We start from the raw sequence: 27,489 nt of genomic DNA on the forward strand, positions 1-27,489 counted from the left end.
AAAGTAACTACACAGTGGAATTTTTTTTCTTTCCGGGCAACCCACGGAGCCGACCTTGGAATTATTGTACTCTAAATCTCATAAAGAGATCCAATCACTCATCCTTAAAGGAAACCAAAGTAGACATTTAATTTAATGGATTCTATTATTGTCCTTTAAAGTTATACATAGTGGAGTTTTGTCAGCCAAACCCACAGAAATAAATATTTACACAGTGGAGGTTTTCTTAACTGGATAACCCACGAAACCGCATTATTAATCTGACACAATCATTAGGTCCACCACGCTTCTTCAGAGGAGGATGAGTCATTTAAGTTGTAAGGATTTGGTGTTGCAGCATAACCATGTGGTGGAAAATGAGTATACATATGGAAGAATGGTGAAGTCATCATTGTTGGGACCAAATCATCATGAGTGTCTCGACAATGTATAAAAATTGCTTTTGACTTGGAAGTGCAGTATACTAGGTGGTTCTTGTTGGGTTAACTGCAACTGGCTTCCATGGTATAGAAGTTCAAAAGAGAACCGTGCACATGAGTGAGCTGCCTCTAGTATATCCATCTGAAGTATATATGCAAACCCTGGTCCTGGTATATTGGAAAGACTACTATCTCTAGTACAGTATTTGTACATAAACACTTTGAACCAGCTATTCCAGAATAGGTAGGGATCTCCTATACGGGTACAATCAAAGTCAATTCATGCAGAATCTATATACTTGACATGGTTAAATATAATGCAATAATCACTGAATGCGTGTCCTTGTTCAGACACTAAAACATAGTGCTGAGAAGTACCTCTAATGTGATTTCAATTGGTTCTAGGAGATTGATGGAAATCACTCGAATGATCTAAGTTATTCCTAGGACATTTTACCCAATAATACAGAAATTTATTTGATGTAGAAATGATCCTAATTTTATGAACAAAACATTCCCAAATACACACACACACACACGCACAATTTTCTGACACATGAGAATCCATCTGTATCCTGGTGGTGCTTTTGGAAATATTGGTTGGATTGAAAATATCTTCATATCTGCTAAGGCTTGGTCTTCTCTTGTTAGCAAGTCGGGAATACAGTTGTCTTTTCTTGCTTTCTACTCAATATCAAAGTCAAATCCATCTAATCATAAACTCCATTGTGGAATGCGATTATTCCCTTGTTCTAGAAGCCTTTTATTTGAGAGCATCGCTTTCATATGTTTAAGATCTGTTTTAACTGTAAAAAGAACTGGTTTCAAAAATAGTCTAAACCTTTTAATATCATTCTTTACACCTAGTATTTCTTTATGTGAAGAGGGATATCTAGTCTCTGGATCTTTAAAGCTTCCTGAAGTATACATGCAGACTTCTTCTCTTTTGACATGCTTTTTCAATAGTACTCCTACCAAAACTGTATCTGATGCATCAAGCTCCAAAATGTCTGGCAATTTTGAATTTGGCAATATCAAGCTTGGCAAGTGCTGTATCTTCTGTTTGATTATTTGGACAGCCCTTGTCATTGCATCAGTCCATCGTACATCTTTTCATAATCTTTTCTGCAAGCAGTGTACATCTCTGGCCTGATTTTCATGCAACTGATGGTCATAATTCAAACTCCCAAAAAATCATTGTAGTTGCTTTCTATCTGTTATTTCATCTGGGAATTCTTGTAAAACCTTTAGCACATGTTCTTGCAGTTGCACTTTGCCCTTTGTTAAAATTATCCCAAGATGTTCAATTCGTGTTGTTGCAAATTCCATTTTCTTTCTAGAGCATGCTAGGCCATATCTATAAATCTTTTGGTAGATGTTTTCTAAGTGCTGTTTGTGCTGCCTTAAATCCTTTGAGCATACTAATAAGTCATCAATATATACAATACAAAAATCAAAATTTCGGAAGATATCTTCCATGCATTTTTGAAATTCTGAGTGTGCGTTTTTTAGTCCAAATGGCATAACATGCCATTGATAATGTCTTTGTGGCACAACAAATCTTGTCTTGAATCTGTCTTTTGGAATGATACCAATTTGCCAGAAACCATTTTTCATATCAAATTTGCTAAAAACATTATTTTGACTGATTTTATCAAACAAGATTTCTTTTGAAGGAAGACGGTACATGATTGGTAGTAAAGCCTCATTTAGTGCCTTGTATTTAATCTCTAATATTGGCTTGCCTCTCTTTTGCTCTGAATGCTTATTCACATAGAACGCTGGACAAGCCCGTGGGCTTCTACTAGGCTCAATATTTTTTTTTTTTTTTTTTTTTTGCAGTAGCTCATTAATTTCTTCCTTACATCTTTAAAGCTCTTGAGGTGACAGAGTTTGTATAAGCTTTATGTGGTCTTCCATTAAGGTCTTCCCTGTAAGGTAGATCAACAAAGTACGATTCTCTTGACCAGAATGCATTAGGATAATCAGATGTGCAATCTTTTTCATTTTTTTTCTTTTACATCTCTGATTTCATTGGCACCACGTAATTCTGCAATCCTCATAATTTTGTTAATTTTGAAATTTTTTCTATAGATTCTTCAATCGGATCAGGTTGTTCATCAAAAGCTCTGATAACATAGTCATCTTTGCTTGGCAAACTGACAGGAATTCCTTGAACATGAAATGCAATATTTTGTTCATTGATAACCTATGGTTTGTGTTTTCTGACAAAATCTTGTCCTATTAGCATGTCGCACCCTGAATCAAAACAATAGAAAATAATATTTTCTTCAATCCATTGAGCATAATTGGGAAATCAGGTTCAAAACCTCGAATTGGCATAATAGTCTTGCTAATAGTTTTAAGCATGTGTTTGTGGGTTGCCAATAGTAATGAGAAATTGTATTGAACTTGGCACAAGAGTTCATGGCTCCTATATCTATTTGCGCACCTTGAGTACGCTGCTTATATCGAGGTACTTTGATGTCAACAGAAATAATGATTCCATCTTCAAATCCTTTAAGCTTTGGAGTGTTCCTGTTAATTTTTTTGACTTGGAGTACAATATCTTCCTTTTTCCCAAAGATTTCTTCAAACTGATTATCCAAATGCTGCATTTTTAATTCTACCAGTTGTGCTCTTAACTTTTTCAATTCTTGTATATCTATGTTTATAGAAGACGCTATTTCTTTGACCAAATTCTTTTTATTCAAGATATCTTCTTTTTCTTTAATTTGTTCTTTTAACCACTCCTCTGTCTCTTCGGAATCATTCTCACTTTCTTCATCTTTCCATCCTAACTGCTGTTGTGGATTCTTATTCCTGAAAGACTTTTCTTTGATGGAGGAAAGGTACTGCTTTATTTTTCATTTTACCTTTTCCTTTTGGATCATTATCTTTTTCAAAAATTTCCACTATGTTTGGCTGTGATAAAGAGATGATTTGGTTTGTAGAGAACTGATCTTTTACTGATATCGCTTGGCCAAAAAAATCTCCAGCCAAAAGTTGCGACTTTTTATTTTGAAGTTGCCAGAGTTGTTGCTGCAATTGAGAAACATTAGAAAACAATACGCATTTTGGTAAAAATACCTGATTTGAAAGTTCTTCATCTGAAACTTTATAGTTAGACATTGCTTCTGATAAACTTTCAAGCTCTGAATCTGATTCAGTGATAGACAAATATTCTCCATTAGAAGACATGGTTGAGACTTTTTCCCATTGTTCTGGTTCATAAGTAGTACTGAAGATTTCCATAATTTTTTGCTAATGTTGGCTTTTACTCTTCTGAGGACGTGAATTTTTCCAATGCCCCTTTTTTCCACAAATATAACACATTGGAGTTTTTTCGGGGTCATTTTTTTAAATAGAGTCTTTTGTTTTTGAAAGTAAAGTCTAGTTTTCTTAAATAGATTCTCTCTTCTAAAACAAAAGACTTTATTTAAGAAAAGGACCCCGGAAAAAACTTCAGTCTGTTATAGCTGTGGAAAAAAGGGGCATTGGGCAAATTCATGTCCTCAGAAGAGTAAAAGCCGACATCAGCAAAGAATTATGGAAATCTTCAGTACTGCTTATGACCCAGAACAATGGGAAAAGGTGTATACCGTGTCTTCTGATGGAGAATATTTGTCTATTACAGAATCAGATTCAAAGTTTGAAAGTTTATGCGAAGCAATGTCTAATTGCAAAGTTTCAGATGACGAACTTTTAGATTAGGAATTTTTACCAGAATGCAAAGTGTTTTCTAATGTTTCTCAATTGCAGCAACAACTTCAAAATAGAAAGTTGTAGCTTTCAGCTGGAGATTTTTCTCTTGCCAAATGATATAAAAAAAGATCAGTTCTCAACAAGCACAAATCATCTCTTTATCACAGATAAGCATAGTGAAAAGTTTTGAAGAAGATAATGCTCCAAAAGGAAAAGGTAAAATGAAAAATAAAGCAGTACCTTTCCTCCAAAGAAAGTCTTTCGGGAGTAGGAATTCACAGCAACAGTTAGGATAGAAAGATGAAGAGAGTGAGAATGATTCTGAAGAAACAAATGAGTGGTTAAAAGAACAGTTTAAAGAAAAATTGTCTTCTGTAAACATAGATAAACAAGAATTGAAAAAATTAAGAGCACAACTGGCTGAATTAGAAATGCAGCATTTGGATAATTAGTTTGAAGAAATCTTTGGGAAAAAGGAAGATACTGCACTCCAAGTCCAAGACATTAACAAGAACACTTCAGAGCTTAAAGAATTTGAAGATAGAATCATTATTTCTGTTGACATCAAAGTACCTGGATATAAGCAGTATGTTCTATATGCACTAATAGATACATGAGCCATGAACTCTTGTGCCAAGTTTAATGCAATTCCTCATTACTATTGGTAACTCACAAACATACAGTTTAAAGCTATTAACAAGACTATTATGCTATGTTGCACAAGTTTTTGGAATGTGGGAACATTGAGAACTTGGGTACAGGTGTCTGGAATGGCTAGAGGTTTCCTTAAAATTTCCAGGAAACGGCTAATTGGGAGCGGTAATATTATATAATAAAAAAATAAAAAAGTAAAAAATGTTTTTTTAGTTATATAATTTATATAATAATCAAAATATTTCAAATATTAAAATTTTAATTCATTATATGAATATCAAATTCAAAAATGAAAATTTGAAAATGTAAATGATTCAAGAGACACTTTTGAATTTAAGAAACATAGTGAAAATCAAAGAACTCATCATATTAATATTCATATTACTAGCATGCCCAATGTAGTACATAGTAAAAAAAGAATGACAAATGCCCAAATTGGCAAAGTAATACATGGTCCAAAAATGCTCAAAGGCCAAAACATAACATTAAAGACTAAAGTTGAAGATGATCATAAAGTGCAATCTTTAGCGTCAAGATTATCCATATAACCTTGAGCCTCACTAGGCACTCCAATTTCATCATCGCCATCATCAATATCAAGATCACCTGTAATGCTACCCAAAGGTATGCCAACTAAACCCTGATCTAGTGAAGGATTATCCTCATCATCATCAATTTGAGAAGCCTCTTCAACATCAACATCCCATCTTGCTGCAGGGCCCTCTAAATACTCAGGTAGCTTCCTTGAGCAAAGTCGAATACTACTATGCATATAAACCAATTTCTCTGCTCTCTTAGAGGTAAGCCTATTCCTCTTAACAGAGTGAATGGAACTATAAGTAGACCAATTCCTTTCAGTTTCCGATGGACTAGAAACCCGAGATAGCAAGCGTGAAGCAAGATTTCGAAGATCTTGGGCTTTCCCCCCATACATTCTCTACCATCCAATGGGATTCCTTTGTGCATAAACGTTGCATCTTGAGAGAATTTGGAAGGGTTTAAGGTAGCAAAATCAATAAATTGTTCCCGCATTACAATTAGTTCATTAGGTGTATAGATTTTGCGTATGGCATCAAGAAAGCCTTGTTTCACTTCTTCATCATCAATGGGTAGAACTTTGTTTGGTCTCTCCATATACCACTTTGGATTAAGGGCATAAGCAACCATGTGAAGAGAGGTATTGAGTTTGATCCATCTCTTCCCTATTATCTTGTGAATTTCATTGAAGAACTCCAAAGAGGGGTTTCTATCCCGAATGATGTGCCTTATCTTGCCTACCATGCTATCAATACATTCATAAACTTCTCCAAGGGTGGGGGAATCAGAATCTGCATACCTAATCAATTCCACAATTGGATCTGTGAAAGAAACAACATATGTACAATTAGACAACCAATCATCATTGAGAAGCTGCTCTCTTATCTTCTTTGCTTGCATTGATTTAGATTCAGACCATGCATTCCACTCTTGGGAAACAACAGTGGCTTGTAAGGATGCATGCACCTCAACCATACGTTGAAGAAGAATGAAGTATGTAGCATATCTTGTTTCTGTAGGTTTCAAAAACCTCTTCCTTGAATACATCCTATAGATTGCTAAAGAGGCATGGTGGTTGCAAATCTACATTTGTGCATCTCTTGCATCTAAAATGAGTTTTGCAATCCAAGATATTTTACCAGTGTCTTTGAGGACATTATTCAAGGCATGTACAGAACAAGGAGGCCAAAAGATATGCCTATATCGACTTTGAACCATCAAACCCGTTGCTTTGCAAACATGCGTTGCATCTGTGATTACATGCACTACATTTGAAGGACCAAGCTCATCAATTGCTCCTTTCAATATTTCAAACATGAAGGTAGCATCCTTTAGTTTCCCACTATAGTCAACTGCTCTTAAAAAATAGGGCCTAGCTGGAGATGTAACAATAATATTCAACAATGGCCTTTGTTGAATAAATACAAGATTGTTTAAGGGGGCCCATAAGCCCCTGCATTATTGTCACCCCCTTATCTAACAACGATGTACTCATTTTGTTGTAATTTTGTTGTAATTTGGAGGTGCATATCCTGGAGGTGCATATTTTTCGCACCATTTCTTTGTAATATGGAGAACGGGTAGCATTAAATGAAATTCCATTTGCCATAAAAAATCAGCAATAGCATCATCAACGTCATCCATGTGCATTACATTGTAGATTTTAGAAATTTGTTCCTAAGCAAAACTAGCGGGCCTCTTACTCCTCCCAGAAGTAGACCCCCCCACAAACTCAAATTGGTTTGATGCATTTTGATTAACCGAATCTTCCATATCACGGGAAAAAGATCTAGGTATTTCAAAATTACAGTCATGGTTTGATGCAATTTGATTAAATGAATCTTCCATATCATGGGACGAAGATCTAGGTACTTTAAAATTACAATCATTGTCCAAGTTCATTACATTGGATCCTAGGGAAGCCATATGAAGCTTTGTCAACTCTATCCTTTTCAAAATAGTATATGTACAACCCTTTACACCATCACCGGATAGGGGGAGAAGATGATGCCACACCCTAGTGTAGATTCCTTTAAACACATGGTTACATAATGTGCACATCCATTCTTCACAACTACCACTATTCTTTTTATTGTTTTTAGTAATTTTCTTCACAAACTTTAACAAGGGTTTCTATTAGAATAATGCTATTTTAGTGTTTAATGCTCATTTATGTAGATAAGATTGTCTTGGATCTTATTAGCAGTTTCTTATTAGAAACTTGCTGTTTCTGTAAATACTTTTGTATTATTTATTGAGTTTCATTGCTCATTATAAATGAATTCAATTCATTCATTGATTATGGTATCAGAGCTCGGGTATTCTTTTCGAAATAATTTTTCATTGCTTGAAAAATTTTGTGCTTCATTTCGAAACTGCTCTCTTGGACTCTGAATTTTTTTTTGGGGCGTCGTGGTTGGAAAATCTATCTCTTCTTTCCGATTTCTGGAATCTGGAATTTGTTGCTTATCTCTTCAGTATCAAGTTCTTGTCGGAGTCTAGGTCATTGGTTGGAGAACATAAGAGCTCGTGGCTCTAGAGATACTTATGTAATAATTTTTATATGGCCATTTGAGCCCGAACCCTTATCTGGTGTCACGACGCAGTTAGAATTTTTATATATCTCCGCTGTCTATCCGAGCTGCTGTCGCAGCCGCTGAAGTCGTCGTTTGAAGAAAAAAACACAGAGAATGATGCTGCGTGAGTCTTCCTGCACACGAAGATCGTGAGTCTTCCTTTGCAATCGGAGAAGCCGCCCTTTGCTGCCGCGTCTAACCCTGGATTTGTTCCATGAAGCCGCCATTACAGTGGGGGCACTGGATCTCGTTTCCAGAGACCAGGGGCATCATCGTCATTTCCTCTCCTCCTAATGTCGGTTGTTGGTTAAAAACACCACAAACGCCACCACCACGAGACCGACGACCTTTCGCGGCAAAGAGCGAGACTGGTAGCATTTCATTGCACTCTCCAGGCAGTCACGACTATAATTTGTTTTTTAAAGACCGAGGCCGACAGCCATCAAACGTGCTCGGCGTCAATTCAGAAAGCATCCATCTGTTTGGCACTGCACCACGACGATCTGCAACGCGTTACCAACACATTACTAGCAACGCATTACAAGCAACACATTTGACGATTTGACGGAACGGATCTGCAATGCATTAACAACAGGGCATTTGGCAGAGGAACAACGGTCATTTCTGTCATCGTTGTCCTGCAAGATCATCAACCATTCAGCGACAAGCCGTCGCCTGTCGTGGCAGCGTTCTCAAGGGGACTGAATCTTGTCAATCTGGAGATCCTGAAACCAGACGTGATAGCACGTGGGCCCATATTCACTATCCTGGTGGGTTACGTATTTTTGGGACAGTCAACCCTGGTATGTTATATAGCTTGTTTTTTTGCATAGAGAAGTAATTGTGGAGACCACGAATTGCTGGCAACTTGGCCGTATCAATTTCTCAGTATATATATATTTTTTGACTCTTCAGAAAATATATATATATTTTTTTGCATACAAATATTCTCCAAGTTTGGTTCTATCAGATTTTGTCCGGATCAGCCGGCATTTGCATTGAAATTTGTGCCAGATTCCTTTGGTTTTTTCTGTCTTGGGAAACGTGTAGATGGCTTCACTAACCAATCTGATGTTGGAAGGCAGTCAACACTTTAATGGCACCAACTATAACAGCTGGAAATAGAGAATGTTGACCATTTTTGAGTATAGGCGTCTTGACTAGCTCATTTTGGGCAAAGAATTCCGTCTTGGTACACCTGGTACAGATCAAGATAAGTTTGATGATCGAAATCGAGAGGCTGTTATGCTTCTCAAACTCTCTGTGACTGATGATCAATTACCATAGATTCCTTCCGGCAAGACAACTGCCGAAATTTGGCAACATTTGAAGGAATTACATGAAACATCCGACAAGAGCAGAGCTTTCTTTCTAAAGAATCAGCTGTTCTCCATCATGATGGACGAACATATGTCTTTACAGGAACATCTTAACAAGATTAAAGACATTCGAGATCAGCTTGAATCCATTGGTCGGACCATGGAGGAAGAAGATATGGTAGTCGTCACTCTGAAAAGTCTACCGAAACCTTATGAACACTTCAGAGGAACACTCAACATTACCAACACTAATGTTAATGTGAAGTTTCCGGAATTATGCACCAAACTCCAGCAGCAGAATCGTTGGAAACAACAGTTTGGTAGTGGTGCTTCATCAGCCTCCTCAGAAAATGCTTTTGCTGCCAAATATCAGTCCTCTCAGCAGAAAGGTTCTTCTCAGCGTTCTGATCTTGCTAGGAAGAAGAATGTGCAGTGTAATTATTGTCACAAGTTCGGCCACATGAAGAAGGATTGCCGACAGAGGATTGCTTCTAAACAGAAGAAACAGGGAGGGTCTCATCAGACAACGAATGTTGCAGAACATTCCGAGTAGACGAAATTTGCTTTTTACGCCTTTATGGCTAAGAGGTCCTCAAATCATGCCTCGTCTTTTGCCTAGTACATTGACTCTGGTGCATCATGTCATTTCTCTCACAGACGTGACTGGTTTATTGAATTCTCATCTTTTAGTGATTCCGTGGTATTCGCTGGAGGTGAGGAGTACACAGTGGTTGGCAGAGGTACAGTTTAGATCCAGTCTGGTGGGCGCACACTCATCTTCCTAAATGTGTACTATGTTCCTGGTATGGAAATTAATTTGCTGTCTGTTAGCCAGATTATGAGGAACTCTCCTCAGCTTGATGTGGTGTTCAGTGCACACAAGTGCTCCATTATTGATAGGGAAACTCGTCTTACGATTGCTGTTGGCCTAGAAGATCATGGCCTATACATGCTTCTTGACACTGGTGATTCTCCAGAAGTGGCTCTAGTAGCGTGCATTTCTCCTATCAGCACTCTGTGGCATCAGAGATATGGGCATCTAAACATTCAACATCTCTCTCAGCTATCTCAGGAAGGACTTGTGTCAGGGTTACCTGATATTCAGACTCAGTAGTTAGGAGTGTGTGGCGCCTGTCAAGCTGGCAAGCAACATCGGTCTTCATTCAAGGATGGAGAATCTAGGCGTGCATCTAAGGTACTCCAGTTAATTCATGCTGATATTTGTGGTCCTATGAATACATCTTCTGTTACTGGTTGCAAATATTTTTTGCTTATTGTAGATGATTTCAGTAGAAAGATGTGGGTGTACGTTCTAAAACATAAATATGATGTATTTAGTATCTTTCAGAAGTTTAAGTCCTTAGTTGAAAAAGAGTCTGGCTGTAATATCATAATTCTTAGGATAGATAATGGGGGGGAATTTTGTTCTTCTGCTTTCTCCAACTTCTGTGATACCTCTCGATTTTGATCATCAAACTTATCTTGATCTGTACCAGGACGGAGTTCTTTGTCCAAAATGAGCTGGTCAAGACGCCTATATTCAAAAATGGTCAACATTCTTTGTTTCCAGATGTTATAGTTGGTGCCATTAAAGTGTTGACTACCTTCCAACATCAGATTGGTTAGCGAAGCCATATGCACGTTTCCCAAGACACATAAAACACCAAAGGAATCCGGCACGAATTTCAATGCAGATGTCGGCTGTTCCGAACAAATTCTGGGCTGAAGCAGTATTTATTGTTGTCTATCTTCTTAACTGATCACCTACTCAGGCTGTTAAGGGGAAGACTCCAGAAGAGGTTTGGTCTGGCCGTAAGCCTAAGATTAGTCACCTCAAAGTATTTGGCTCGGTTGCATATGTTTGTATTCCAACTGCTAAGCACTCTAAGTTGGATTCCAAAAGCCAGAAACTCATGATGATAGGGTACAGTGATCACCACAAGGCCTATAGGCTGATAGATATAGACACTAGTCGTCTTAGCTTCAGTCGGGACGTAGTATCACAGAGGATTCTTTCAGTCTCCTTCTTCTGAGCAATGCTCTGGGGATCAACCTCACAGTGTTCTTCTTCCATTAGGTCCACCTGATGGGAGGGATGATGCAGCATCAGTGTTTGGTGATGCACTACCTGAGCTTCCTCTGAAAAATAATCCTCCTCTTGCTGCTCTTGTTGTTCCTAAGCCTCCTCTACCTACTCTTGATATTGGTTCTTCTACTCTCTGGCCTAAATGGTGGGCTAAAACTATTGGTGATCTTTGGGATAATGAGCTCCTTGAAGGTAGAACTTCCAGAAATAAGAGCAAACAACAGCCTACAGTAAATTTTGCTCTTATGGCTAACCTACACAGTGTTTTTGAGCCTCAAACCTATTCAGAGGCTAAGGGTATACCTGAGTGGGAACAGGCTATGGACGCTGAATTCCAGAGTCTTCAGAAGAATCACACTTGGACCCTTTCTGATCTTCCTGCAGGGAAGAAGCCCATTAGCTGCAAATGGGTGTATAAAGTGAAATACAAAGCTGACGGAACCCTAGACAAGTATAAGGCTTGCCTTGTTGCTCGAGGGTTCTCACAGAAGGAAGGCATAGACTATGAGGAGACCTTTGCTCCTACAGCCAAGATGAATACCATACGGCTTGTCCTTGCCTTAGCAGCTCAGTTCAGTTGGAAAGTCCATCAGATGGATGTAAAGAGTGTTTTTCTGAATGGTGACTTACAGGACGAAGTCTACATGACGCAACCTCCAGGATTCAAGGTTGTCGGTCAAGAATAGAAAGTCTGTAGATTAGTCAAAGCACTTTATGGTCTGAAACAAGCCCCTCGGGCTTGGTACATGAAAATTGATAAGCACCTCAGAGATCATGGCTTTCAGCGGAGTCCATCTGATGCAAACCTGTATATTAAACATACTAGTGATGATATTCTGTTTGTGGTTGTCTATGTGGATGACCTTATCATTACTGGCAGCTCAACACCTTTGATCCATGGGATCAAACAGGATTTGTGTAGCACTTTTGATATGATAGATTTGGGACTTCTTCATTACTGTTTGGGGGTTGAAGTCTGGCAGACTGAGAACAACATCTTTCTCTCTCAATCCAAGTATGCCAGAAATCTCGTGGACAGGTTTAGAATGCAGGATTGCAAACCTGCCACGACTCTTATGAAACCAGGGCTCCAACTTTCAGCTTAGTGATCCTCACCCCTTGTGGATGAAACTTTATTCAGGCAATTAGTGGGTAGCCTCATCTACCTTACTGCCACTGGACCTAATATCAGTTTTGCAGTGAGCTGCATTTCATGCTTCATGTCAGCTCCTAAGGTTGATCATTGGATAGCAGCGAAGCATGTGCTGCGTTATGTGAGTGGCACTCCTGATTATGGACTTATGTAGGATTGCAAACCTGCAACGACTCCTATGGAACCAGGGCTCCAACTTTCAGCTCAGTCATCCTCACCCCTTGTGGATGAAACTTTATTTAGGCAATTAGTGGGCAGCCTCATCTACCTTAATACCACTGGACCTGATATCAGTTTTGCAGTGAGCTACATTTCACGCTTCATGTCAGCTCCTAAGGCTGATCATTGGATAGCAGCGAAGCGTGTGCTGCGTTATGTGAGTGGCACTCCTGATTATGGACTTCTGTACACTCGGAGTTCAGATCCTACACTCAGTGGTTACACAGATTCTGACTGGGCAGGTTCGGTTGATGACCATAAATCTACAGCTGGGTATGTGTTTAGTCTGGGATCCGATGCTGTCGCATGGACTAGTAAGAAGCAACAGGTAGTGGCTCTCTCCTCGACAAAAGCAGAGTATCGCGGAGCAGTTAAGGCATCTTGTGACGTAGTTTGGCTTTGACATATGCTTGCGGATATGCATGTTTCCTAGGCAGGTCCTACTCCCTTGTTCTATGATAATCAGCGAGTGCTCAAACTCGCCAAGAATCCAGTCTTCCATGAACGAACAAAGCATGTGGAAACCCATTGTCACTACATTCGACAACTTGTTGAAGACGGATCCATTCAGTGGCTGTATGTTCCCACAACAGAGCAACCAGTAGACATCTTCACCAAGCCCCTTGGTCCTGATAAGTTTTGTAAAATTCAGAGGGTCTATAGGTGTTGTAAATAGATTGAGCATTAAGGGAGGGTATTAGAATAATGCTATTTTAGTGTTTAATGCTCATTTATGTAGATAAGATCGTCTGTGATCTTATTAGTAGTTTCTTATTAGAAACTTGTTGTTTCTATTTTCTTAGTAGAAACTTGTTTTTGTAAATACTTTTGTATTATTTATTGAGCTTCATTGCTCATTGTAAATGAATTCAATTCATTCATTGATTAGTTTCTTGGGGTTTGTGCTTTGTTGGACTTGACCACTTGGAATTGGAGGAAGAGAAGAATTTTCATATCCACTTGTTGGTATTGAACTACCACCCTCCATGATTTCCCTGATTAATACAAGAGACAAAAAAACACATTATAAACAAAATGTACAATGAGAAATCAAAAATAACTTGTACTTATATACAAAAATACAAATGTACCTATCAAGTTCTGCCTATGAATCAAAATTTGAACCAACAATAAGGCTTAACAAAAAAAACACACTAAGCAATTTTTTTTAGCACCAAAGCCAATGGAGTAATAAAGTTGAGTTGAAACCATCGAGAGGTCAAATATGAATGATTAGGGAAAATGTAATTGGATGAATGCCAACTATAAATTATGAAACAAAAATTGCACACCACCTAATGATAAAAAGTAAAACTTAACAACAATGAAAATACATCAGTGAAAATTAAATGAATGAAAAAACATCTATTATACTTCTACTCTAATGGCTTGTGGATCTATCCTTCTATGCAAAAATTACAGGGAAACACCAACATATATTATGAAACAAAAATTGCACACCACCTAATGATAAAAAGTAAAACTTAACAACAATGAAAATACATCAGCGAAAATTAAATGAATGAAAAAACATCTATTATACTTCTACTCTAATGGCTTATGGATCTATCCTTCTATGCAAAAAATACAGGGAAACACCAACATATATTCAATCGAAGTTTTCTGTCAAATTATTAGAAGCAATGAAAAGGCATGTCCAGATAAAGTGAATCCTCATTGTTTATGTTTAAAAGTATTAAAATATTAATATTATCACCAATATGAAATCCCACTCTCACCATCGCATATATGTTTGAAGTATTTAATGTTTTTCTCACTTAGTTGTTTATTTACAATAAAAGAAAGTGGAAAACACAATGCAGTCTTTCTATGTTCAATTAATTTTTTGTTAAGTTACTGCATGACATATAAGTTACTGCAAAACAGGGTCTAGGAAGATGAAAGGAAATAAATTTCATTATCTAGAGAAGGAAGTTGCTTTTACATTGTTAGAGTGGAAGAGATCTCTGTTTACATATCTACCTATGTGGATAATATCAATAAAATAAACTGGAAAAACTACTATCTATGTGGATAATACCAATAAAACAAAATGGAAAAACTTTGATGTTTTGCATTTAGTTATAAAAAAAAAGTGTTGACATAAAAAAATAATGAAATAAATTAGCATAAACTAATCTTTTCTCTGAACTTTTAAGTGGTTAAGGGCTTACACCCAAGTTCTTTTTATTTCTTTCCATAATTACTAGGACCAGGGTAACTGTGGATCAATACTAATATATCTATGACAGCATATCAATGAGATGAGAAGAAGTCCAAGACAATAGAAAAACAGATTGAGCATTTTTTAGCAGATCTTCAATATGAGGTCCCATGAGTCACTGTGCCAGCATTCTATATTGTCAATTTTTACTCCCATTTTCTTTTGCACATCACCAAAGGCCTTTGGGAATTGCAATTTACAAATCTGATTGCTTCTTGTATTTTATCTATTTATGATGTATATTTGCCTGCCATTTATCTTAGTCCATTTGTGATCTTTTCATGGGCATTTTGCCTAAAGAGGTAGGCAGCCCCTGGGAGAAGAGACTTTTTCAAATTAAATGGACTCACTGCTCTAACATGGGCCCTGGAATACTAGCCTTTTCAGCAATGGTGGGGAATACTAGTCCTTGCAGTAAAAATGGGGCTGAAACTTTGTGTATAATTTCTGAAAAGCACATATAGAAAGGGCAAGGCAGAGGGCTACTGAATTGACATGAATGAGGTCATATTTGGGAGGAGCGAGTGTTAGTTCTGCCAAACTAGAAGCACAAGAGGTAGGAGCTAAAGTAGAAACGTTTGCTTCCACACAAGTGAAGAGGATTATTGGACCCATCTTATCCTATATGTCAAATATGATATAAGATAAGATAAGCTATGTCACTATGTGGTATTGGGGCTTAGAAGGTATATAATATTTTTTAATAAAAATATTAGCACCTACAAAGTTAACTATAAGTTTCAGCCCTTCTGTCCCACCACAGTATTAGTGCTACAAAGTCCAAAACAACCACAGAGAGTGGCATTGTAATTCACAGAGAGCAGAGAGAGCTGGACACACACATGAAGCCTCTCGTATCCTTTTCAGCCCTTAGTGCTAGAAAGTCAAAAATGTTGTGTTGATATGAGAGCAGAGAGATCTGGACATGCACATGAAGCCTCCTAGAATTGTCAGTTCCTTCCCAGAGTTAAGCGCGTGTGATAACATTTTTGATCCAGCCGTCTTTGAAGCATGACTGATAACTCATTAAGCGTGTTTTCTGTCAAAGGATGAGTTAAGCTCGTGACTATAACTTGTGGAAAGAAGCTAACTATAAGTAAGCCCGGCATTACAACCTGCTCGATCCGGCCATCTTTGAGTCAAAATATAAGGATAGATCTTACCTGAATGATTTACAACATAAAATATTTACACATAAAATATGCTTGATCTTACCTGAACCAAGGGGCAAAACAACAGGCTGTCTATTGCTGAAGGGCTGTCAGCCACTGTTCGCTCTCCCGCTCTCAACGCCAAACAACACTGTTCGCTCTCCCACTCTCAACACCAAACAACAGACCTCAGCGAAAATAGAAAACTTTCCTGCTCTCAACAGCAAACAACAACCTCAGAGTGAAAGGAGGCCTAGAAACCAGCATTTATGGAGGAACTGGAGGTTCTTTTTGGCGCCAAAAAAAATTCCCGCCAATTTCCGTCCACAGTCTTCCCACCAATTTCTATCCAGTCAACTGTGGGAATGCTGGAACGCTGCAAATTCCGCTCCCAAGTTCCTGATTTGCACCTTCAGAGCTCCGGAAACTGTCCAAAGCTCCTGTTGTTGTTCCTTCTTAAAACGGAACGTTCCTGTGCAGATCCAAAGTTGCGGGGAGCGTGGGAACCACCGGAATGGGTCTCCCAGCTCTCAGGATTGGTTCCCCTGCAACATAGCTGTTACGCCAATTAGAGGCTTTGCTCCTGATTTCCCAATTATGCTCAATGGATTGAAGACAAGTATTAATTTGTATTGTTTTGATTCGGGGTTCGACATGCTAATAGGTCAAGATTTTGTCAGAAGACACAAACCATTGGTTGTCAATGAAGATAATATTGTATTTCATGTTCAAGGAATTCCTGTTAGTTTGCCAAGCATTGGTCACTGTGTTATCAGAGTTTTTGATGAACAGCCTGATCCGATTGAAGAATCTAGAGGAAAATTTTTCGAAAATCAACAAGATTATTAGGAATGTAGAATTACATGGTGCAGATGAAATCAAAGACGCAAAAGAAAAATTTGAGAAAGATTGCACATCTGATTATCTTGATGCATTCTGGTCAAGAGAACAGTATTTTGTTGATCTACCTTACAGAGAAGAATTTAGAGGAAGACAACAGAAAGCTTCTGGAAACTCTATGTCACCTCAAGACAGAGTCACCTTAATTAGGCTTGCTGATATTCCTCTAGCCAAGGATCAAATACCTCAGAGACACATTTCCTTCTTTCTGGGCCATTTCACCCATGCAAGCAGGCTGTTTCAAGTGGTTCAGGGCAAGTGCAGATCCTAGTTGAATTTGGTAGAATAGTTACTTTTGTGATTTCCTCATTGAAGGGATCTTTCTGAGAATGTTGTAAGCCAACTACAATCCACTATAAATTCTTCTAGATTGGGGAAGGTATCACTTTCTCCCTATGTTGCCAGGAAACCCGGGTTCGGGGGTGGGGACGGGTACGTCATTTTTTCAAATAGGGTGCGTGGGTTCTTCGGGGCTATATTATAATTTATATATATAATATATAAATATTATATTTTATAAACTATAATATATATGAATTTGTATACTTTTCAACTTTAAACAAGAAAACTAAAATATTTATGATTTAAACTTTAAAGATTTAAACATGCACATCATTGAACATTCAACATTCACATTGAAATTTCAAAATTCTAGTTTGATATGAAGTGCAAATTGGAGTTTACATATTAATAAGACTTATAATATATGTGCTTTCCATTGTCATACTACATTCAAAATTTGCCTTAAGGCATCTCAAAACATGAACTAGGAAATTTTAAAATACTAAAATAAAAATAGCTAATAGTGAACAATGGCTTCCTCAAGCCATGTTATCAGCATCACTCAGATCTTCAGTTAGCATGCTCTCCAAGTAGGAATCACTCTCGTCTTGAGGCTCCTCCTCATCCATAGCAACTGGAGGTAGCTCAATAAGGCCATCTGGTTGTATCTCCTCGTCCACACACATGGCATCATCTGTGTATTGGTCCCATCTCTTGAAAGGACCCTCCTTGTACCCAGAGTCTTTCAAGATATGAGACGAAGTGTGCTATGAATGTACACTAGGTTCTTTGCCTTCTTTGAGCCCAACCTATTTCTCTTTACTGAATCGATAAAGGCATAAGTACTCCAATTCCTCTCGCAAGATGAAGAACTAACTACCTGGAATATTAGGGGAAGCCCATTAAATTATTAAAAAAGTTAAAAATAAAACTAAAATGAACCCCAAAGAACCCGATTTTGGGGTTCCATGTACCCATCATTGGGGTTCTCCATACCCGTCAAGACAAAAGAACCCAGTTTTTTTAATGGAGAACCTGGTTCTTATGGGTTTTTCTTAGAAGCACCGGTACCCGAATCCGGGAGAACCCGGGATGGGTTTGAGAACCCCACCCCCGGGTTGGCGAACCCGTGCAACATAGCTCTCTCCACAATGACATTCTAAAACATCATGTACAATAAAAGAAAGTGACATTAAAATGAATTTAGGATGATATGCAAATAATGTTAGCAACTCAATCCATTTTTTGATAAAAAATGCATATGTATATACCTATCTATGTAATTATTTTCTAGAGGTCTATTTTATCTCGTGCATATGTCATAGGTAATAATATTAATTGCACAGAGAGAAGTGAGGTGCTCTACACTTGGGTTGGGGGGAGATTCCCAGGTTCCCATTACTCTATCTGTGTTAAAAAAAAATAACTAGCGTAGATCCATCTTAAGCTTGGGGCCTGGACAGCATGAGTGTTTGCTAGTTTGGGAGAAACATTTATGTTCCTCATATGGGGAGACTTGAGCCGTGGTGAGCCGTGGGGATACTTGTGCGTGGGAGAAACACGCACAAGCACGCCACAAGAGCCAAACATGTCAATGGGGAGACTTGAGCCTTGGTGAAGGCATTAACAATGCCCTGCTTTCACAGATCTGGCAAGCCCAATTTCACAGTGCTTCCTTTGTTTGAACTCTTGAATTTTGAACACTGTAGTGGTGCGAAAGATTATTGTTGTTTATTCTCCCATAGGGGATCTCAGCGGAAGTAACCTCTATTTCTAATCAGTTTGTTCTCAATTGAGATACTTATAATGAACAGTTGCAGAAATTGCTTCCTTGGAGGAATCTTGATGCCAAACTTACAATGGTTCCATTCATTAGATGTCTGGTTATTACTCGTAAAATTCTGAAAAAAAAGAGTTGTCAATGCTTGTTTCTGTAAATTGATTATTCTCATGCACATTATCTTGTTTCTTGTAACATGACATGAAGATGGTTTGAAATATTACCATAATTACCCATGCATAATTTATAAAAGGATGGAAACAGATTGACTTGTAAGGGTTCTTTCCTCGGTTTTTTTTTTGAAAATGTTAAATATTTTTATTTGGAGCAGTTTGTATGAGCTATAGCTTGTAACATAATTAGTTGTTTCTTCAAGTTTTATATTATACTTCTATTATGAATGGGATGATTGTGCATTTATATTTTCATTTGGCCCTAGTCTGAAAGTTATTTGATGATAGTTTTTAATTTTAGAATGACTATTGACTTTGATCTACCATTATAGGCGTTGGCACTCATGACTTTAGATCCAAAAAGGGCAGTTGCCTTACTAGTCCAACAAAGAGAGTTTATTAAACCATCTGAAGTGGTCTCACAGTTGCGGAAGGCTGAGAATAATAGCACCTACAGATATTTATTGCATGAATATTTGCATGCACTATTTGAAACAGATCCTCATGCAGGCAAAGACTTTCACGGCCTCCAGGTAATATATTTTGTTGGTAAATTGAATATTTTGATCATAATTTTAATACATTAAAATTTTAAATTGTTTTCTTGGCCAAAGTATATGAATAGTATTTTACTCAAATTAACTATATGAATTTCGTTGCTTGTGCGCAATTGTTTTTATTTTTTAATTCTTGCTGATTAATAATATATAATGTAGACTTTTTCATGTTGGTTAACCATTAGATCTCACAGTAAGTAGTTTTTGGATTGTAAAGCTTGCTGTCTACATAATGTCTCATACTGTTATGCGTGGCTCAGTTGTTTAGAGATTAATCCTGGTTCGTTGGATTTATAAGCAGTCTTGGGAAACATACTATAATTCTTGCCAATTGGATATCATTCAGTCAAACTACAGTTTGGTCTCAAGGCTCAGCTGACATTTTGTTGAAAGGAAGACTGGAGCATTTTTGACTTCAAAGGATATTTGGCTGTATGTCTGTCTTTAATGGGTTGGCCAAGGACTCTTGAGTCGTTGCCTTTCCCCCATCCAAGGAAGACACTTGAATTTTTCTCTGGAATTCCTTGAGGAACTTCAGTTTGTCTATTTCAACCACCTTAATGATCTATAAACTGCTGTGGATATTCCACTGGACAGTTCGTCAGACCATAACAGATCTGTGAAAATAAACCAAAATCTATGCTATGAAGGGTTTCCTTTTAGATTCCTTTTAGATTACTGTTTTTTTGTTTTTGCATGCCATAGATAATATGCGGAAAATAGATAACAGGTAAATACAGTCACTCATGAACCACAATGAACACCAAGATATGCTCTAGGAAACCTTTACAGGAGATAACCCATTGGAAGGTGAGGTTGCTATACTCTCTTTTGTTTGGAAGAAATGATGCAAGTACAATGGAGAAGACACTCTCATTGGAGTTGCCTGAGACATATGGCCCATGGACTGTTACAGAACAAAAACCCCCTTTGTTATGCTCTCTCTCTATCCACACTCAGCTACTCTGCTCTAGTATGGAACAAAATGCAAACAAATAGAATGGTTCCCCTTGCATCCTACTGGCCTAGTTATAACACAGTCCAATAGCCATCTAGGAGTTAGAGTTGACCCTTTCAACCCTCTACATGAGTTAAAACTTGACCCTTTTAGAGTCTTCTTCATAATGTCCACATGGCTTGCCCCTTTTGCACTAGTAGTGGGGGTTGAAATGGCATCCTCTTGAATTATGCGGGTCAATCACGATAGATCAACTTTTGGGAGGCATAACTTTACTTCTTTTTTTTATTAATTTAATTATTTTGTTTTATTTTTGCATCCGAACTTTGATTGACATGATTATTGCACGTTTGGAAAGGTCTTCGAGTGTAAAATCATGTAACGAGAATTGACGCTTAAGCAAGAAAGTTTTACCCCCCAAAAAATATAAGTTAAGGCCTCAAACTGGCCCTGAAGGTTTTTTGACCCCAATTCCCTAAACTAGGTCTCATTGATAAAATTTCTCCTGTAACTTGATTCCTTTAATTTTTTTCCACTTTGAAAGCTTCAATATGGATGATAAATAATATAATGATCTAATCTGGATCATGCCTGCTAATTTTTAGGGTTGGATTGTTCTCTGCTGTAGATAATTGCAATTTAAAATTTTCAACATTTTCATATTACATTCACCCCATAACATCATAACATCATTAACAATTGTGTAGGGAGAACAATAACATCAACAATGCAACAAAACAATAAGGAACAACAGAAGAAAAACATACACAATAGGGACACCAGGATTTAGATTAGAGACCACGATAAAACCTCACAAGGGGGAAATCCAACCAAATTCTTCTTCTCTAGATATTCATCAAATGTTCAACTGAGATACAAAGTACAATAAGTATGAGACACATTTTTCAACATCTAGTACATTAGGCCTCCTAGGCCAACCCTGGCAACAGATAAGATTTGGAAGGTAGATATCCAAGTAACATATTTCTCTGTTAAATCACTCTCATAGAGACAAACCATACATGAGAGTGTCACTGCCATATCAAGTTCACTGTCACTGTGTTTCATCAAGGTCACTGCCACTATCATACATCAAAGTCATTGTTATGCAATAAGGTCGTTGCCACTGTCTTTCATCAAGGTCACTGACATAGGCATACATGGTTACTGGCATATCAAAGGTAGGCACTCTGTTATCACTGTCATTAAGAGTGTTTTCTCACTGTCATATAGACCACAATCTCACTACCATATAAAACTCTGTCTCACTGTCATATAAATCACAATCTCACTATCATATTAAACTTTGTCTTATACATCATGGTCATAGTCAAGGGTGCAAACATCACACTGTCAGGATAGCAGATGATATTACTAATTATCATGGCCATTCATCAATATGCAAGTCATAGAGAAGATGCGAGAATAATGTGAGCCATAGAAAAATCAATGCAAACCATAGAGATAATGAGCGAGCCACAAAGACAAAAAATGCGAGCTATGGTGTTAGCAAATGTGAGCCACAAAGACAAAAAATGCGAGCTATGGTGTTAGCAAATGTGAGCCACAAAACATGATGCGAGCCAAAGAACACTATACAAGTCACTAAGATAGAATATTTGTCATAGAGATAGGTATTCGAGCCAACTGCTGTAGATTGCGTGTTGTGGAAAATCAATGTGAGCCATACAGTAGAAATGCGATCCTTGACTAGTGCAACACTCCTGTGCCTCTCGCACTATTGCAACCTACTAGCCTCGCGCTGCCCGGGGACTCCTACACTGTGGCACTCTCCGCCGCTTCATCCGCATCTGTTTCTACCGACATCCGCCAGTCCTGCTACTCCTCTTCGGGGCTCCTGTAGCAAGGTATAATCCAAGAGGTTGGGTGCCTCAAAGATCCTACCCCTCATCGCCTGTAGTCCTCGATACTACAACTCGATGTCTCCCCACTTCTTCTCAAGTGGCACATGAGCACTCATGGCACAATCGTCCTCCTCATCTTCTTTCTTTGCCTTTGCAAGCGTTGCCTTCGAGTCTGAAGCCTCTCCCTTGCTCTTCTTCCTAGGACACTGGTTCGCAAAATGACCCAGTTCCCCACAATGGAAGCACTTGACCTTGGAGAGGTCCTTCTTCCTCTTCTCTTGCTTTCCTGCAGATGCTAAAGCTGCATCCTCTTCCTCTTCCTTTTTGATCTTGATCCCTTCGCTGCTACTTCCCGTCTTGGTCAGCCGTTTGATCTCTTCTTGATGAAGAGCCGCCCACAATTCTTCCCAATCTGGAAGACTCACCCTGCCCAGTATGCCCTGGACAAATACCTCCCAATCCTCGGAAACTGCATTCAATGTGGTCCTCACCATCAATTCCTCATCCGACGTGGCCCCTATGGAAGTTAGCTGGTAACGGATCTCCTTCAAGTGACCGAGGAAGACATCTATCTGCTCTCCCTTCTGCATCTGGTATGCCCTTAGCTGATTCTCCAAGAGCATCTTCCTTTGCACAGAAGTATGTTGGTACAATGTCTTTAAGGCATCCCACATTTCCTTTGTTGTTTCCTTCTCGACAATATGTGGTATCACATGATCCTTGACCCCATCAAGGATGATACACTTAGCCTTCGCCCTTGCCTCCTCGTACCTTTCATTAGCTAATGGGTCAACTGGGAAAACTATCACTCTCGTGATGAAGTCCTTGAGGTGATGTTTGTCTAGAATGGACAAGATCCTGGCCTTCCAGACCACAAAATTGGACGCTCCGTCTAGCCTATCCTGATCTCAGCCCATTCACGGCCATCTCGCTGCTCTTCTTTTGACTCCTCCGAGTCTCTCTACTTCCCTCCTAGAAGTCCTCTGTTCGACTCCTGCTGAGTCTCTCAACTTCCCGTCTGGAAGTTCTCGGTTCAACTCCCTCTGAGTCTCGATTTCCCTTCTGGAAATCCTTCTGCCAATGTCAAGTTGCCCCACTCCAATTGTCTGACACTGATCCAGATTCCTTGCCTAGAAATCTGCCTCGGAAACAACTCCCTCCACCTTGGTCTTGCCCTATTAGGCACTGTTCTCACCACAACACACCACCAGCTTTGCTCCGCAACCTACCCACAACCTCCTATGCCCTAGTAACTGAAGGATTGAGCCACTTGGCTCTTCGCAATCCTGACACCGGCAAATCAACTCCCCCAGCCAACTGTGTTAGCCCTCCTGGCCTCCGCGTGAGCCTGATTCTGCCTCCCTTAGCCTTTGCGCTGCCTTTCTCTGGCCCAAAATGATGACTCAGTCCCTTCTGCGTCACTCCTTCCTCTCTTGCCTTCTGCAAGGATCAACTCTGTCACTTGGGACAACTGAATCTACTGCAAATGCTCTGCTTGGCTGATGCCTTCAGTTATCTTGTGATCTGCAACCACGCTCTGATACCATGTTGGAATTTCTAAGTTTAACCCATTAGAAATTCTTCGTGTACTATCTGGTTTATTTCTTCCTACTTGTCTAATTACTTAACAAGTTATTTACCATGTAAATATTGAAAATAAACAGAAGTATAGTATCAACATCTACAAATCATCAGTTGAAAGAAAACAAACACACAAGTGACACCGTTATTTTTGGACAAATGTCCCCAGGAAAACCCAATGCTGGGAATCCAGTGTAACTATTCTGAGGGTTTATTATTATGCAATATTTCCTTGAGTACAACTGGGTGCCTAATTGGCTCACTCGACAAAAAAAAATACACAGAAGCAATACCTCTGTATTCAGAAACAGGTATTCAGAAAACCTGTCCCACGAAACCCTCTTCGACGACTCTGAAGCTCAGCGCTGGCCGTCCTGGCCTTTGCACCAGCCCCAAGACCCTCTGCGTCAGCCCTTTGAGGCACTGTGCAGCCTCTGGGACCCTCTACGTTAGTCCCTCTGCCTTCTGCGTGGATGACGTAGTCCCTCTGGGCTCTACGCCGTCTCTGCTAGGCTCTGTGTGGCTTGCTCTAGCTGCTGCTCTCGCTCTTTGCTTCTGCGCTGGTCGCTTGGCACTATCTCTGCCTCTCTGTACAATACTCACTGCCCCTCGTTGTTGATCACTAATTCAACTTTGTTTAGCAACCCCGCTCTGGCAAAATGAATGACTGATCACTCTGGTGTGTTCGCCAACTGACCCTCAATCCTCTTCTTATACTTTTCTCGTTGGTCTATCAACAACCGAGATTAAATCTCTAATCAACGACTAAGATTATATTTGGCTTGTTCCATGACTTTTGGAACCTTCTAACCCAATTTTATATTAATACCCACTAATATTTTATTTTTCCTAAGTTTATACTTGAGAACTCCATTAAAAATATTAATTATTATAATATCTCCCAAACTGGTTAGAATCTGCCCAAACCATTTCAAGGTCTTGGAGATCTCATGTGCTTTAGCCTCTCCACCAATTCTCATGGCTAGAGCACTTCCGATGCTCTACCCCAAATCAACAGGTTCACACGGTTCCGCGAGGCTTTTTTTGTTTTTTGTTTTTTGAAATTTCGAACTGTTATGTGAGGAACTATGCTTTCTAAATACTCCCAAGGGCCCCCTTGATGCTCCTTAGATGCTTCCTAGATGCTCCCTAATGGTAATGTTAAATTCTTAAAGTAAAAGTGACATTCTCTTTTATCTTTCATTTTCATTCTTTTACTTAAATTTTTAACATTACCATGAAATGACTCAGGATGTTTGAGGGTGGTTCCAACCTCATCATACTTCATATGGAGAAAATAGAATTGTATATCCAATGTTTTTAAAACCGGAACCGGTGACCGGACCGGTCCACCTAATGAACAGGTTTACCGACCGGAACCGGTCTAACCGAGACTGGTTTGGTCTAAACGAACCGGTTTTAAAAAAATATATTAAATAATTAATTTTTAATGAAACAAAACTATTTTTAAGATGTAAAACCATGATTCCAAGCCAATAGAGACAAAATATGCAAAGTTTGCTCATTTATATACCATGTAAAGGTGAATATATCAAAATGGCACCGAGTGCAATACATATCATCGACAAAATAGCAAAATACATAAGAAATGAGGCTCTAAATGGCATATAAAGTCCAAAAACAATGTTGCAAGCTATGAGGCCATTGGCCTACTACAAGTCTACAACGTACACATGATCAATCATCAAGTTCATCACCACTACTAGACACAGGATCATCATCAGGAGCTACATAGACATCATCTGGTTTAGAGTCTGAGGATGCCTCAACCTGATCTACAACCTCAGTATCAATGCCACCAATGACAATAGAAGTGGACCTAATGGAAGCACGAGTTTGTCGACCTGCATGACTAGTGCCTTCCATTGGTTCTTTGCCTTTCCTTGATGCCGCTACTGATCCTGGTTCTGATGCCACCACATAATCTGCTTCATCCCCCGCTAAAGCCATGTCGATATCAAAATCAACGTCAAACACAGGTTCTTCAGTCTCCTCCACCCATTCTGATGTTGGATCAATATCGTCCAACACAATGGGATCTAGATTGGGAGTTTTGCTCATCATTTGGAGCTCCGATTGCATTTATTGTTTACCCCCAAACCATGAAATCCTAAAAACCATTAAGTCTGCTGAATTTTGAGTGAAATCTAAAATTCTAGTTTCTCCATATGAAATCCAATGAGGTCGAAACCACTCTCAAACATCCTGAGTTTCACGGTAATGTTAAAAATTTAAGTAAAAGGATGAAAATGAAAATTAAAGGCAATGTCACTTTTAATTTAAGAATTTAACATTACCATTTATTGCCAACATTGTTAGGGTTGAAACACCCTTAGTTTCCCCCCAAAAACCCTAAAACACAGTCAGAAATATGTTTTTTTAACTTTACGGTGGGCGTGCCTAAAACCGGCCGGTTTGATACAAACCGGCCGGTTCCGTCCTAAACCGGCCGGTTTTCACCGGTTAGGGCAAAAAAATGGAGAAATGGGCATTCAAACCGGGTTTTTTGGCTGGTTTAGACCGACTAGCTTGCTAACTGGCCGGTTAGACCGGTAACCGGTTTTTAAAACATTGTGTATATCCCATTCAAAATTCATCAGACTTAACAGTTTTTAGGGTCAATGGGATTGTGGCGTTTCATTGGATTATATCATGTATGAGGGCATGTGATTGGCATTTAATCAAGAGCATCGAGCCCTATATGTACCCCAGTGTTGGTGTTGTTGATTGTTGAACTTCTTTGTCATGGAGTTAGCAAAAATGTACCCTTCACTCAAGTCAAAAGCATTGATCAAGCATGTTAATCTTTCACTACCATAATATAAGGTTTGGATTAGGCCATTTGATCAAAATTGGGCAATGTTGACTAATATCCCTAGAGAATCGAAGTAGAGGCAAAGGCTAGACAAGAGAAGAGGAATCTAGATTCTAGATGGTTGATGCATCTAGATGGTTGATGTTGGAATAATTAATCATTGATGTACAATGGATGCCATATCTATCTTGATTTATGTAAAAATATGCATGTTTTCATGTCTTCTACAACTAATTTCGTATTTTGGATGTTTTTTTAATAGAAATGCAAAAATAAAAAATAAATAAACTATATATATATATAGTAGATGCTTCCGAGACGCTTCACTTCCTAGATTTTTGGGAAATGACGCTTCTGCATCCCTGCTTCATGCAACACTGGCCACGACCCCTTCCCAAAAGGGTCACATCTACCAGTACAAGCTACTCTCTGAATACCAAGCACTTCCCTTTTAGCAAAGGTTTGGTATGAATGTCAACTATTTGCTTATCAGTGAAAATGTGATGGAGCCTCA

The 27,489-nt window shown here is 38.7% G+C and overlaps 1 protein-coding gene across 1 annotated transcript in view; it reads left to right on the forward strand.

Annotated features, from left to right (window-relative positions):
- The window catches only part of VPS41 (vacuolar protein sorting 41), a 205,845-nt gene that overhangs the window by 149,277 nt on the left and 29,079 nt on the right, over window positions 1-27,489 (forward strand). The window contains exon 13 of the mRNA XM_089412059.1: window positions 19,511-19,711. Within this exon, the coding sequence (XP_089268185.1) occupies window positions 19,511-19,711 (201 nt within the window). The remainder of the gene's footprint in view (window positions 1-19,510; window positions 19,712-27,489) is intronic.

The sequence above is a fragment of the Pinus tabuliformis genome, chromosome 3_1, assembly GCF_031772625.1.
Source record: "Pinus tabuliformis cultivar Carrire ecotype Pingquan chromosome 3_1, CPIR1, whole genome shotgun sequence".
NCBI lineage: Eukaryota > Viridiplantae > Streptophyta > Pinopsida > Pinales > Pinaceae > Pinus > Pinus tabuliformis.